Source organism: Amblyraja radiata, chromosome 3 (assembly GCF_010909765.2).
Source record: "Amblyraja radiata isolate CabotCenter1 chromosome 3, sAmbRad1.1.pri, whole genome shotgun sequence".
NCBI classification, from domain to species: Eukaryota; Metazoa; Chordata; class Chondrichthyes; order Rajiformes; family Rajidae; genus Amblyraja; species Amblyraja radiata.
In genome coordinates this window covers 52703892-52719791 of record NC_045958.1, presented here as the reverse complement: position 1 = coordinate 52719791, position 15900 = coordinate 52703892, and the positions used below count along the sequence as shown (strand labels likewise).

Genomic DNA, 15900 nt, shown 5'->3' with positions numbered 1-15900 from the left:
CTAAATATCATTCTGATGTAATTCTCAAAAGGAATAATTGATTTACTGCAAATTAATTGTCTTTGGTGTTCTATGGAGAATTGTTTTGGTTTCTGCAGATATTTTCCACTAAATTTGGAATGTATTTATTTAATTAAATCCTGTAGTATCTCCTGTAGTTGGGATTAGCTTACAAATTGCCACATCATTATAAACCATTTTGTCTACATAAAATATTCAGACATTTAAACACCAGCTTGTAATTCTTTTAAACACTTTTTTTTAATCTGTTTATTCCCTTAGATTTCTTCTTGGTAAAAAATATCCTGGTATACAAGAATACAGTTTGCTTTTAATCTTTTTCTTTAGGCGATCAACTACCTATCCCTACTCGGAGGCCCAAATATATAACCAGAACACTGGAGGAACATATTTTGACACCCAAGGAAACTCTGGCCAGGTGACAACTGTTGTCTCATCTCACAATATGGTGGGCACTGGCAGTATTCCAATGGGTGTCACAGGCGGTCAGATAATCAGCAGCTCAGGGGGTGCCTATCTTCTAGGCGGGTCAATGGATGGATCCAATCACCCAGTCAGTCACACAACACGTGCTTCTCCAGCCACAGTAAGTACCTGCAGAACACAATGTAATGTAATGGGCTTTAAATACATTTTAGTTCATAACTGTATAATTTCCATATGTCTGTGTTCAAAGGCATGAAAAAGATGCTTATTATCATATTCCAAAATAGATCCTAGAACCGTTCCCAAACAGAAGAAAGGAAGGACAGAAAAAAAATGTGGAATTGCAGACCACTTGAAGAGAAAATATTAGAATATTTCAATACAAAAACTGGAAATAGTGCTTTTTTTTAAAATGGGATTAGGAAGAGTCGATATGTATTTTCCAAAATTAGAGCAGATGGCAGTGGGGGTTTGACGATTAGTTAATTGACAGAAAAAGAGAGTATAAAACAAATGTATCATTCTCATATTGAGAGGCAGTTATTAATGGTGCCATAGGAATCGGTGAAAAGCGGGTTGCAGATGATACAAAACTGGTGGCAGTGTGAGTTGTGACAAGAACATGGAGAGACTTAAGGCGATGAAGGCAGGCTAAGTATATGGATGAAGATTTGACATGAAGTAAATAGTGGGAAAATGTGGGGGGGGGGGGACATGGGGGCAGGTGTAGGGGGAAGAAAAATATGATTTTAAATATAATGAGAGATTGAAAGACATTAGTATCCAGAATGTTCTTGTCACTGAATCATTGAAAGCTAATAATAAAAATACAGCAAGCAATTAGGAAAACCAATGGTTTTATCGCCAACATTGCAAGAGGATATGAGTATGTAAATAATTGCAATGTCATGAAATTATATAGGTTCCTGATGAGTTTACCTGGAATATCTGGCCTCACAACCTAAAGAACAAAATATTTGGTTGATCTCTTAAGCACACTTAGTCTATACTCTGGAGAAGTTAAGAGAATGAGGCATGACCGCATTGAAACATGGAAAATTCTTACGGGGTTACACATTACATACAGAAATTATGTTTCTCCAGGTTGGAGTGTCAAGAATCAGAGATCACAATCTCAAGTAAGGGGCTATCACTCAGGAGTGAGCAGAGTAGAAATTTCTTCACTGGGAATCTTTGTCATTCTACACCCAAAAGGGCTGTGTAAATTTGGTTTTTCAATATATTTTAAGTGGAAATTGATGGATTTTGGGAAATTGGAGAAATCTGGGGACATTGAGTTAGTACAGGGAAGTGGCACTGCAATAAAGGATCAACCCTCATCTTACTGAATGATGGAGCAGGTATAGAGTCATACAGCGTGGAAACAGGCCTAAGTTGCCCACACCAGCCAACATGTCCCAGCTACACAGGTCCCACCTGCCTGCGTTTGGCCCATTTCCCTCCATACCATCCTAACCTGTCCAAATGGCCTACTTCTGCTTCTACAGTATTTGTATATTAATCAGTGGTTAGGTTTGCCTTATTTTAAAAGAAAAAGCTAATATACTTGTTATTAAAGTTTTCCAATTGAAATAGACAGGAGAATGGTATTATTTGATTTTTCACTTGATTTGAGTATGCCCCTTAATCTTTGTTATTCATTGCAGCTTACACAAAAAAGCAAAGTTCAATTTCCAAGATTTGCCTGGGATATATATTTCATATACTGAACTGTTATAAGAAACTAGGTGTTAACTAGTAATAACAGGTGCTTCATTAAAAGCCATAGTGTATTATGAAATCCTAGGTAGAGCTGATCCTGCACTTTCCCAAAGGAAATTTCAGTTTACATTAATGTTCTAATTAAAATGTTCCAGGAGCCGAATGCATGTTTAATCAACCAGGAACGAGACACCAAATAATCTTTCCCGCAGATATAATAATGGGACTGCTAGATTGGGAAATTTCTATGTCATGTGCTGCTTTTAAAAACACATGATGGGTGTGAACAATACTGATTTTAACCTCTGTAATACCTGGTAATTATATTTACACATACTGTCATGTCGCTGTAACCGGTCTTTGTCTTCGCTGATTTTTTTTATTATATTGGAGCTTATTCCATGTGGAAATAACATTCAGGCTAACAATTTGCAGAAATCAAATTTTATTTTTATGATATGGTATTCTGAGATTGTTAGTGATACCTCGAATGAATTCAAGAGGAAGAGAATGGGAAATATCCACACACAATTTGTTATATTAGAGATAAAAGGAACTGCAAACTGCAGATTGCCTGACGAATCTGCTGGAAGCGTGACAAATTTGTTGGAATTCTTTGAAGAAGTAAATAGCAGGACAGACAAAGGAGAGTCAGTAGGTGTTGTTTACCTACATTTTCAGAAAGCCTCTGATAAAGTGCTCCTAAGATGGCTGGGCTGGATGGCAGAAGGCAAAGAGTGGCAGTAAAAGGGGCTTTTCCTGGTTGGCTGCCAGTGACTAGCGGAGTTCCGCAAGTCTTCAGTGCTGGGGCCGCTACTCTTCAGGTTGTATATTAATGATTTGGATGAGGAGTTTGATGGCTTTGTGGCCAAGTTTGCAGATGATATGAAAATAGGTGAAGGGGCAGGTATTGTAGAGAAAGCAGGGACTCTGCAGAGGGACAGGTTGGGAGAGTGGGCAGGGAAGTGGCAGATGGAATTGAGTGTAGCAAAGTGTGGAGTCATGCATTTTCGTAGTAGGAATAAAGGTGTAGACTAATTTCTAAATGGGGAGGTAATCCAGAAATCGGAGGTGCAAAGGACTTGGGAGTGCTGGTGCAGGATTCCCAAAAAGTTAATCTGCAATTCGAATCAGTAGTAAAGAAAGCAAACTCAATGCTGGCACTCATTTCAAGAGGGCTAGAATACAAAAACAGGGATATAATGCCGCATTTGGAGTATTGTGAACAATTTTGGGCACCATATCTGAGGAAGGATGTGCTCGCTCTGGAGAAGGTCCATAGGAGGTTTACAAGAATGATCCCAGGAATAAGTGGATTAACTGATCCCAGGAATAAGTGGGTTAACACATGATGAGCGTTTGACTGCACTGGGCCTGTACTTGCTGGTGTTTAGAAGAATGAGGGGGAGCCTCATTGAAACATACAGAATAGTAAAAGGCTTGGATAGAGTGGATGTGGAGAGGATGTTTTCACTAGTGGGAGAGGTCACTAGTAGGACTAGAGGTCATAGCCTCAGAATTATAGGACGTTCCTTTAGGAAGATGAGGAGGAATTTCTTTAGTCAGAGGGTGGTGAAGCTGTGGAACTCTGCCACAGAAGGCTGTGGAGGTCAAATCAATGGATACTTTTCAGGCAGAGATAGATAGATTCTTTGATTAGTACGAGTGTTGGGTTATGGGGAGAAGGCAAGGGAATGTGGCTATGAGGGAGAGATACTGTAGATCAGGCATGATTGAATGGTGGAGTAGACTTGATGGGCTGAATGGTCTAATGGGGACTCCTATCACATGACCTTGTACGCAGCAGTCTTGAGCAAAATACAATGTGCTGCAATAACTCAGCAGGTCAGACAGCATCTGTGGAAGGAATGGACAGATATTATTTTCGATGGGGACTTTCTTCAGACTGATGAATCTGAACCCAGAAAGGCTGTTTATCCATTTCTTCCACAGATGCTACCTGACTTGCTGAGTTACTCCAGCACTTTGTGTTTTGTTGTGTTATAGTACTTGAGAAACTTAGAGATGTTACATTTAATTCCCTCGTCTAAATCGTTAATATATATTGTAAACAACTTGTTATTTTGTGACATGTTCCGTGTTTTGGAAATTGTCTTGATGGACCACTAAACTACTGGTCTCTAGACTGGCCGCTAATTTACTGGATTTACTGGATCCTTCTACATCAGAAGGAAAATGGAAATTTTGAGATTACAAAGTATAAAGATTTCAGCAACAATTAGTTTACACAGGATCAGAGTCATGAGCTGATATGGGTTGAAATTAATTTTCTTGCCACAGAATGTGGAGAGGATATTTCCACTAGTGGGTGAGACCAGGACCAGTGGCCATAGCCTCAGAATAAAAGGACGTACCTTTAGAAAGGAGATGAGGAGGAATTCCTTTTGTCAGAGGGAAGTAAATCAGGGGAATTCCTCTGTGGAGGCCATCAATGGATATATTTTTACGGCAGAGATTGACAGATTCTTGATTAGGAAGGATGTCAGGGGTTATGGGGAGAAGGCAGGAGAATGGGTTGAGAGGGAAAGATAAATCAGCCATGATTGAATGTTGGAGAGACTTGATGGGCCGAATGGCCTAATTCTGTTCCGAGAACCTATGATCTTATGCTCTCCAGAAACACTGCCTGACACACTTTGTGTCTTCTTCTTTAAAAAAAAGAGTGAGGTGATCTAATTGAAGCAAACACGTTTCTTACTGGAGCATTTTTATAGTAATTAATTTTTCAGAATCTGGGCATCACTGGAAAGGTGAACATTTATTGTCCATTTGTTAATTGTCATTGAGAAGTACTGTACGGAAACAGGTCTTTCAGCCCAATTTGCCCATACTAGTCCCATATGCACATATTTGGGCCATATCTCTCTAAACATTTCCTATCTGTATACCTGTCCAAATGCCTTTTAAATGTTCGTCAAATCAAGAGAGTTTGATTGCCATGTGTCATGTTGTTGCAGTACCTTCCTCAACTCTCACTACTACACTCCATGCTGCCTCAACAAGGCCACCAGCATAATCAAGGATGAGTCTCACCCCTCTTCTCCCCTCTCCCATCAGGCAAGAGGTACAGTAGTGTGAAAACACATACCTCCGTTCAGGCACAGTTTCTTCCCAGCTGTTATCAGACAACAGGTGCAGGAGTAGGCCATTCGGCCCTTCGAGCCAGCACTGCTATTCACTGTGATCATGGCTGATCATCCACAATCAGTACCCCGTTCCTGCCTTCTCCCCATAACCCCTGACTCTGCTATCTTTAAGAGCTCTATCTAACTCTCTCTTGAAAACATCCAGAAAATTGGCCTCCATTGCCTTCTGAGGCAGAAAATTCCACAGATTCCCAAGCCAATGTGTGAAAAAGATGTTTACCCCTTATTCTTAAACTGTGGCTCCTGGTTCTGGACTCCCCCAACATTGGGAACATGTTTCCTGCCTCTAGTGTGTCCAAACCCTTAATAATCTTAAATGTTTCAATAAGATTCGCTCTTATCCTTCTAAAATCCAGAGTATGCAAGCACAGCCTGTCCATTCTATCAACATATGACAGTCCCGCCATCCCGGGAATTAACCTTGTGAACCTACGCTGCACTCCCTCAATAGAAAGAATGTCCTTCCTCAAATTTGGAGATCAAAACTGCACACAATACTCCAGGTGTGGTCTCACCAGGGGCCTGTACAACTGCAGAAGGACCTCTTTGCCATTTTACTCAACTGCTCTTGTTATGAAGGCCAACATGCCATTCGCTTTCTTCACTGCCTGCTGTACCTGCATGCTTACTTTCAGTGATTGATGAACAAAGACCCCCAAATCTCATTGTACTTCCCTTTTTTCCAACTTGACACCATTCAGATAATAATCCGCCTTCCTGTTTTTGCCATCAAAGTGGATAACCTCACATTTATCCACATTAAACTGCATCTGCCATGCATCTGCCCACTCACCCAACCTGTCCAAGTCATCCTGCATCCTCATAGCATCCTCCTCACAGTTCACACTGCCACCCAGCTTTGTGTCATCTGCAAATTTGCTAATGTTACTTTTAATCCCTTCATCTAAATCATTAATGTATTTGTAAATAGCTGCCAACCAATTTTCTATCCATGTCAGTACCCTACCCCCAATACCATGTGCTCTAATTGTGCCCACTAATCTCCTATGTGGGACCCTATCCACTGGCTCTCCCTTGTCCATTTTCCTAGTTACATCCTCAAAAAATTCCAGAAGATTAGTCAAGCCTGATTTCCCCTTCGTAAATCCATGCTGACTTAGACCGATCCTGTTACTGCTATCCAAATGTGCCGCTTTTTCATCTTTTATAATTGACTCCAGCATCTTCCCCACCACCAATGTTAGGCTAACTGGTCTATAATTCCCTGTTTTCTCTGAACTATTCAATCAACAACTAGAAAGTGGTCCTGAGCTATCATCTACCTCATTGTAGACCCTCGGACTGTCTTTAATCAAACTACTGAACTTTATCTTGCATTAAACGTTATTCCCTTTATCATGTATCTGTGCACTGTGGACGGCTTGATTGCAATCAAGCATAGTTTTTCCGCTGACTGGTTAGTACGCAACAAGAAAAAAAGCTTTTCACTATACACGTGACAATAAACAAAACTAAACTAAACACTGGCAGTTCATTCCATTGACTCACAGCCTTCCATGTGAATAAGATGGCCCTCAGATTCTTATTAAATCTTTCCCCTCTGTTCTTAAATCTAATTTCCCCTGGTTCTTGATTCCTTTACTCTGGGTAAAAGTGTGCGCATTTACCCTATCTATTCCCCTCATGATCTTCTACACCTGTATAAGATCGACAGTCCTAGCCAGCCTAACTGCTCCCTACAGCTCAGGCACTCAAGTGCTGGCAGCATCCTGGTAAATCTTCTCTACACTCTTTCCACCTTAACAACATCCTTCCTACAGTAGAGTGACTATAACTGAACGCAACACTCCAAATACGGCCTCACCAATGTCTTGTACAACTGCAATATAACATCCCAACTTTATACTCAATACCCAGACTGATCAAGGCCAATGTACCAAAAGCCTTTTTGACCACCCTATCTACATGTGGTGCGACTTTCAAGGAACTGTGAGTCTGCACTCCTCTGCTCTACAACACTCCCTAGGGCTGTGCCATTCACTGCTTAGGTCCTGCCCTGGTTAAACTCCCAAAATGCAATATTATAAAAGCATGGACATAACTTCACATTGATGTTGTTATCGTGTTACTCTTTTCTTCTGACATAGATAGATGAGACTGTATTTACTCAAATGTCCACTTTCATATATTTTGGCTTTACTTTGTGACTCGGAGAATAGTTCTCTATATACACATATTTTAAAACATTTTGATGATGACATTTTGAATGAAGTTCTGCTTCTGTTCCTTTTGCTGGCCTGCCATTGTTGATCATCAATGTAATAAAAACAACCAACTAGTTAAAAGACAACCACACTCTTTAAACAGCTGCTATTTTCATCATTACTCATACTCTTAATTCATTAGTCTTGCAACACTTGTAGAATATGTAGCCTGCGCACTAAAAACATTATAACAGGGCTCTCGCTTAACTTTTTTTCCCTGTTGCCAGCCGGGCAACCTTGGCAGCTTTTTAGTTTGCCAAATGACAGTTTAGGTGGTCATTTAAGATGACTTACATGGCGCGTGCTCGGACGATGTGTGTAGTTACCGGTCGGAATTATGCTCAATGAAGCATTCACATATTATTTCTGCTTCAAATAAAGTCACAAACTAAACATATTCACCAATCAAGACATGGATATTTACCACAATGACATGCAGCAAAATTATCTCAACTTTTTACACGTTGCAATTAATGCAATTTCTATTAGTTCTTTCCACTTCCAAACAAATATGTGGTTGGATTATTCAACGTATAATCAACCTGTGTCAATAAATCCTGGACCATGGTAACATATATGCGTACGTATAGTTGTGAATGTTGCTCATTAAATAACTACAGTACTGATACTCCATATTAAGAGCATTGATTTGCTGTTAAAATGATTTCTGTAATAACGTGTCAACAGTAGCAGTGACAATCGAACACTGCGGTTTTACTGTTTCATGTGTTCACAATTTAATTAATCCATCTTTATGGATCAAACTGTTCTGGCCAATTTTAGGCCGATCTCCAAGTTGCCATTTATCTCTAAAATCATGGAGAAAGTAGTTTATGCTCAGCTGAAACTCTTCCTGGATGAGCACAATATTCGGGAGGTTTTCCAATCGGGATTCAAAGCTATGCATAGCACAGAGTCGGCTCTGCTAAGGGTTTTTAACGACATCCTCCTGGCAAACGACTCCGGTAATTATGTGGTTCTTGTCTTGCTGGACCTATCTGCCGCCTTCGATACAGTGGACCATGGAATTTTAATTTCCCGACTACAGCACCAAGTGGGCATTTGTGGCAGTGCCCTGGGATGGTTCAGGTCCTATCTGGCAGACAGAACCATGCGTGTAAGCCTTGCTGGCTTTGAATCCTCCTCCACTCCCTTGGCATATGGGGTTCCACAGGGCTCAATTTTAGGGCCCCTGCTCTTCTCTCTATACCTACTTCATCTGGGCTCAATTTTAAGAAGGCATGGCATCTCCTTTCACTTTTACGCAGATGATAGCCAGTTATATATGCCACTCAGGAAAGAAGACGACTATTCTCTAAAATCACTTCTGTCTTGTCTTGAGGACATTAAGTCCTGGATGGCCTTAAACTTTCTGGGACTCAATGAAAAAAAGAAAGAGGTGATTTTGTTTGGCCCCAATGGCTGCCGTGAACCTCCCTTTGTTGACTTGGGTCCACTGGCATTGTCCGTAAAGCCAACAGTTTTAAACCTGGGTTTTAGGATGGATGGTGATTTTAAACTAGATAAACAAATAGGCGCGGTGGTTAATTCCAGCTTCTTTCACCTAAGGAAGCTGGCAAAGGTGAAGCCCATCCTCGAGCGGCAGCATTTTGAAACAGTAATCCATGCCTTTATTACATCTAGGCTGGATTACTGTAACGCACTCTACTCTGGAGTCGCACGCGCTTCATTGGCTCGTCTCCAGCTGGTTCAAAATGCTGCCGCTCGCCTTTTGACCGGAACTCGAAAGAGGGAGCACATTACGACAATTTTGGCCTCCCTTCACTGGCTCCCAGTGCACTTTCGAGTTCATTTTAAAATTCTTTTATTTGTTTTCAAATCGTTGAATGGGCTCGCCCCGCCTTACCTCTCTGAGCTGCTCCACCTATATGCTCCTGCCCGGTGCCTCAGGTCAGCTGATCAGCTGCTCCTTGAGGTACCACGTTCTAAGCGGAAGCTCAGAGGGGATAGAGCCTTTTCTGTTGCTGCTCCGGCACTCTGGAACACCTTGCCGTTGCACATCAGACAGGCCCCCTCACTGTCCATGTTCAAATCCTCCCTAAAAACTCATTTTTATTCTCTGGCTTTCGACACTGGCTGAGACATTGCTCCTGTTCTTAGTGCTTTTAATGTCTTTTAATTTTTACTGTTTTTAGTCCTTCGTTTTACGGTTTTTAATTGTTTGTAATAACTTTTTGTCCATGAGTTCTCATGTACAGCACTTTGTGGCAACTGCGGTTGTTTAAAGCGCTTTATAAATAAAGTTTATTATTATAATTAAAACAAATAATAACATTGGGAATTAAAACACATTTGATTGCATTCCGTTATCAAACATAGTCAAACAGCAAGATAGTGGCGCTGCCTTAGCAGCTGTGGCTCGCCTGCAGTCCGTTTGTTTTTTCTTTTTTTGTTTGTTCCTTTGTCCTGTTTTCGTTAATTTTTGGTTTTATTATGTGGTGTATGTGTGTGGGTGGGGGGAGAGAAATTTGTTTTTGGTCTCTTCGGGGGTATGCGACTTCTCTTGTCGTATTCCCCGTTTCCGTCTCCGTCTGCGCTGGCGGCCGCGGATCTGGGGCAGCGTTCCAGCGGCAGCGGCGACCCGACCTCGGAGCTGTGGCGGATTATTATTATTTAATTTATCATCGTGGTTTTACATAGGTTTGTGAGCAGACCCACAGCCCCATTTATATCAATGGTTGAAAGGGTCAAGAGCTTCAAATTCCTGGGCGTGCACATCTCTGAAGATCTTTCCTGGTCCGAGAACACTAATGCAATCATCAAAAAAGCACATCAGCGCCTCTACTTCCTGAGAAGATTACGGAGAGTCGGATTGTCAAGGAAGACTCTCTCTAACTTCTACAGGTGCACAGTCGAGAGCATGCTGACCGGTTGCATCGTGGCTTGGTTCGGCAATTTGAGCGCCCTGGAAAGGAAAAGACTACAAAAAGTAGTAAACACTGCCCAGTCCATCATCGGCTCTGACCTTCCTTCCATCGAGGGGATTTATCGCAGTCGCTGCCTCAAAAAGGCTGGCAGTATCATCAAAGACCCACACCATCCTGGCCACACACTCATCTCCCTGCTACCTTCAGGTAGAAGGTACAGGAGCCTGAAGACTGCAACAACCAGGTTCAGGAATAGTTACTTCCCCTCAGCCATCAGGCTATTAAACCTGGCTCGGACAAAACTCTGATTATTACCAACCACTTTCTGTTATTTGCACTATCAGTTTATTTATTCATGTGTGTATATATTTATATCATGGTATATGGACACATTTATCTGTTTTGTAGTAAATGCCTACTATTTTCTGTGTGCTTAAGCAAAGCAAGAATGTCATTGTCCTATACAGGGACACATGACAATAAACTCACTTGAACTTGAACTTGAGACCTGGTCTCCAGTTTATAAAATAATGAGATCCATTGCTTCATTCACGCAGACATTTTGCAGTTATTTCATGCTTGTCTATAATCCAGATAATCTATCTCCATTAATTGTGAACAAAGTTGCCTGCCACGTGGAGATTTTAACATTGTAATTTAATTTGTGCTTTCCAAACCAATTGCCAAATACTACAAAACAATGTGAAAGAAAATCAGATTTTATTAAACCCTTAATCGAAAGGTGGAATTGGTTAGTACTCAACAAACTGTCTGAATCGTAGCCTGAGATATTTGTCTGATCTTCTCCAACTTCACTTCCTTGACATCGTAGGAAGTGTGGGCAGAAATCCTGCTTAAATATGTAATTGAGATTTCAATAGACAATAGGTGCAGGAGTAGGCCATTCGGCCATTCTTGTTTCTAATCATTAATTAAATTATAATCATTAATTAAGTTCATGTTTAAACATTCATAAAAGTTAGCTGCAAAGAAATTCTGTATTGGAGCAAAGAACTAACACCTTGAGCAAAATTCTGGACTAACTCAGCAATTGAATTGCATTTGCCAATATTCTGACCAATTGAAAACTTATTTCCCCCCTTCCTCCCTGTCAACCACATGTTTTTATGTCATATGCAAGCATTTTTATTATACACTTTAAATCATGAATGCATGTAACAACAAGCAATGAATCACAGCTGAAACGTTTGGAACCTCACTGATAACAACCTTCCTGTCACAAAAATACTTGTAAAAACCATTGTTCACTTCCTGCACTGGGTCAGTATTAGATCGAATTCTCACAGATTTTTCTATCACAGTATACTTCAAGATCAGTAAACAGGAACAACTTTCCAATTTGAACATCCTTTATCAACATCAAGTACCTCGCAAACCAGCTGTGAGAAATGATAGTTTAATACAATCTTGTTTGAGGACCCAATGAGAGTCCTTTAACAATGGCAGCCATCCTTCCCTTTGTACGTTTTTCAGGTTTTTTGCTGTAGATTGTTGCCCTTGAGAGATTGGTTTAGACTGACCAAACCCATTATCGTTGTAAGTATTATTGAATTTTCATTTTCAGTCTGGAATAAATATACATGTAGACTTGAATGAAACATACATTAATTTTGTCATTCATAAAGTATATGATTTTAAAATTTTAATTACAATTTGATTTTATGCCATATTTTCATTCCTTTTAATTCCAATTAAACCTATTCTAGCTGGTTTTGAATACAGCTAATCTCAGAAATATTGGTATTTTTGGCACTCCTAATCAGATGCTCTGCACAACCTTGAGCATCTTCAAAGAAATAAACTGAGACTCATTTTAGCAGAAACTTGAGGCTACAGTCTCAAGTCAACACAATTAACTTTACAACCAAAGAAGATATAATTACTATATTAGCAATTCTACCACTTCAATCAATTAAGGAATGAACTGAATTAATTTTCTGAGGCTACAATTAACTACTGAACATGTTTCAATGATTATTGTTGCTTCTTTCAATACATAACGTATTGCTACTGAATGTATAAAGAAATTAACATCCATCCATTCTTATTTTAAAATACGTATGTCTATCAGCTATTAACAAAACAGGTAACATGGGGGCAGGTATTATCACAACATTAAAGAAGTATCCGAATTAACTATTGAATTGCCAGCTATGGATCAAGTTTTTGGAAATGGGATCAGGATAGATTATTGCTTGATGGTTGGCATGGACATGCCTGGCCAATTGACCCGTTTCTGCATTCTACAACTCTATTATTGATCCAGGTATAGAAGAGTGAGTCTGGAGTGTATAAACTACATTTTGAAGTACGGTTGAAATAATTGAACTTGCTGACAAGGAAGAAAATTCTCAGCATGATTATTCCAGCTTCAGGACATCACAGCAGGAATTGCTTAGGCTGCCTCCTGAGCCCAATCACTCTGAATGACCTTCTTAGCGTCAGAAGTGCGAATGTTCACACATGGTTACTTGATGAACAATTCCAATTGCAACTTCTTTGGAAATAATGCAGTAAGATTGCAACAGTGACAAGTAACATTTACACCATAAAAGTGCCAGCAAATGACCATCTCCAACAAGATTGGGTCGAAGCATTCAATGAAGTTACTGTCACAAAGTCATCAACATTGTGTGGATACAAAAGCACATCAGAAATAAGGTATCCTTAAGGAAATATCTCGTCACTGATATCCCATAGTCTTTTCGCCATTTAAAAGTTACAAATTAGGAGAATCATAAAATACTTTTGCCTGGTCAACCATCCAGGACAAACCATCTTGTTTTATTGCCTCCCATCACATCCATCCACCAATCTAGGTTTTCATTCCCTTCACAGGTACACAGCAGATGCATTATCTTTTGTCTGCAAAATGCATTCCAGCTACACCATTTTAGCTATTTTGATACCCAGACAGTAATCATCAAGAAAGTTAAAGGTAGCAGGTGCACGTGAATACCAATGCCCGCAGATTCTCAACGTCATCAACCATTTTGACTTGAAGCTATATCATGATTCAATGTGTATCAATTACAAAATATACTACGGGTTACTTGTCTGGACTACTTCAACCTTGCAAACCCATGACTCCCTCTCCACACCAAGAAAAGAGCAGCAGGAGCATGAAAAGATCACATGAAAGTTGCTCTTGAGGTAGTACACGATCCTGATTTGGAAAATTATCGCTGCACCTCCATCATCGCTGGGAATAAATACTGGAACTGTTTCCTGAACAGCACTATGGACATTCCTGTACAGGGAGGACAACAGCAGTTCCACCACAGTGTTTCATAACCACCTTCACAAGGGTAATTAGGAATAAGCAATAAATGCCAGAAAAGATTATATCTTATAAATTAAATATTTGAAGATGCTGTCTTTGTAATCCAGTCATGCATAGTGCTATTTTAGTAAGGCAACCATTTCTACTAACTGTTGAGAAGAGGATGGTGTGCCAACATCTTGTACCACAGCAATTTCTATGGTAGGGGTACTCCAAAATATTTTGAGGTAGAACTTTCCAGGAATTCCAGGATATATCGGTAACTGAGCAGTCATACAGCTTTATGCCAGAATTATGTATGACTTAGAGAAGAAATTGCTAGGTTTTTGTTCCCATGTGCCAGGAGCGCCTTCTTGGTGCCAGATTGTACAGGCTTGAGAGGTGCTATCAGAGTAATATAGGCAAGTAATTGCAATTCATTTTGCATGTAATAGGCAATGTAGTCACTGTGTGCATTTGATGGAGAAAGTGCACGGTTAAGGTGCTGTGTGGAGTGTCAGTAAAGTGGGCTCCTGAGAGCCTACTCAGCCCATTTTCCTGAGGTCATCAATTTTCTCAAATATTATTGGAGCCTAATTATTTCATTACATTACTAACTTCTGCCTTGCACCTGAGGACGGTCAAGGTGTTCCTCAGTCACAATAGGGTTTCAGCCTGGTCCGACAGCCTGACCAGCTCTTTATTTATTTGGCCAGTGCAGAAAAGATTCTGGTCATAGGTACTTCTCCCATCCCTGGGCATTGATTATGGAAGATTCCATTTTGAATATTGCCATTGGATGTCAAGGTAGGTGGGTAAAAACTCCCTTCTTCATGATGGTTATTGTGATGTTACTTGCCACTTAGAATCCCATGCCTCAATGTTTTCTAAATCTTTCCTTGATTGTATTAATCCAGTGATAGCTGTCCCAAACTGTTAACAAGCTTTGGAATCGCACTTGTTTTAATTTAGTCTCTAATCTAGACTAGTTGCCCTTCTCAGATATGTTTAGAGCTCCCCGGTGGGAGCTTTGCAGGGCACCAGCAACGGCGACTTCTCCCGCTCGAATTGCGGGGTTGAAAGTGACCTGGAGCGGGGCCTTACATCGCCCGGCGCAGCTTTAAATGGCCGCGGACTTGCTAGCGCCCGCCGGGGGCTCCGACATCGGGACCCGGAGCAGGGCCTTACATCGCCTGGCGCGGCTTTAAGTGGCCGTGGGACTTGCTAGCGCCCGCCGGGGGCTTTGACTTTGACTTCGGGAGAGGAATGGAGAGCAGGGGAGAGACAAGACTTTGCCTTCCATCACAGTGAGGAGGAGATTCACTGTGATGGATGTTTGTGTAAATTGTGTTGGTGTGTGTCTTGGTTCTTTTCTTGTATGACTGCAGAAACCAAATTTCGTTTGAACTTCATGTGAGGTTCAAATGACAAATATACGGTATTGTATTGTAAAAAAAAAAAAAAAGCTCGAGTTGTAATCAACCAAGGGACAGCATGACAGTTTGTTATCCTTTTATTGTCATATGGCCTAAGTTCATGGTTATATCTGAACTGTGAACTTTCAAAATGTATTCCAGCATATTGGCAATGTGGTAAACACAGCATTTAATGGCCATCCCTAATTCTTCCTGATTAACCATTTTCTTGAACACTTTCAGTAGATTATTTCCAAAGAATGTGGATAAGAGAACAATTTGTTTGCTCAGGCGTAATTAATTAATTAGACCGATTTAACTTAGAATCATATATACAATACAATACAATTTATTGTCATTTGAGCCTCAGTGAGGCTCAAACGAAATTCTGTTTCCACAGCCATACAAACAAAGACAATTCCTAGACATACACACAATTTAGTTCACACAAACATCCATCACAGTGGACCCACTGTGATGGAAGGCAAAGTCTTTTCTCTCCCCTGTTCTCCATGACTCTCCCGATGACGAAGCCCCAGGCGGGCGATGATGTCCCACGGCCATTTTAGGCCTAAGATATGCGCATTGCAGGTATTTGAACTTAATGCTTGTTTTTTTGAAGAATCAAACCTGTCCGTGTAAACTTTATAGAAAAGCTGTAGATTCAGGTCTCGCACACATCGATAACATAATGAATTTTGATATGAAGGGATATTTGGAAAATCTTTTTTTGGGATTGGGCATTCATTTTGT

The 15900-nt window shown here is 40.5% G+C and overlaps 1 protein-coding gene across 4 annotated transcripts in view; it reads left to right on the top strand.

Moving 5' to 3' along the window:
• rfx3 (regulatory factor X3) overlaps nt 1-15900 on the top strand; it is a 291788-nt gene that overhangs the window by 195953 nt on the left and 79935 nt on the right. For all 4 annotated transcript variants that reach the window (XM_033017807.1, XM_033017806.1, XM_033017809.1 and 1 more), the window contains one exon: nt 349-607. In XM_033017807.1, coding sequence (XP_032873698.1) covers nt 349-607 — 259 coding nt within the window. The remainder of the gene's footprint in view (nt 1-348; nt 608-15900) is intronic.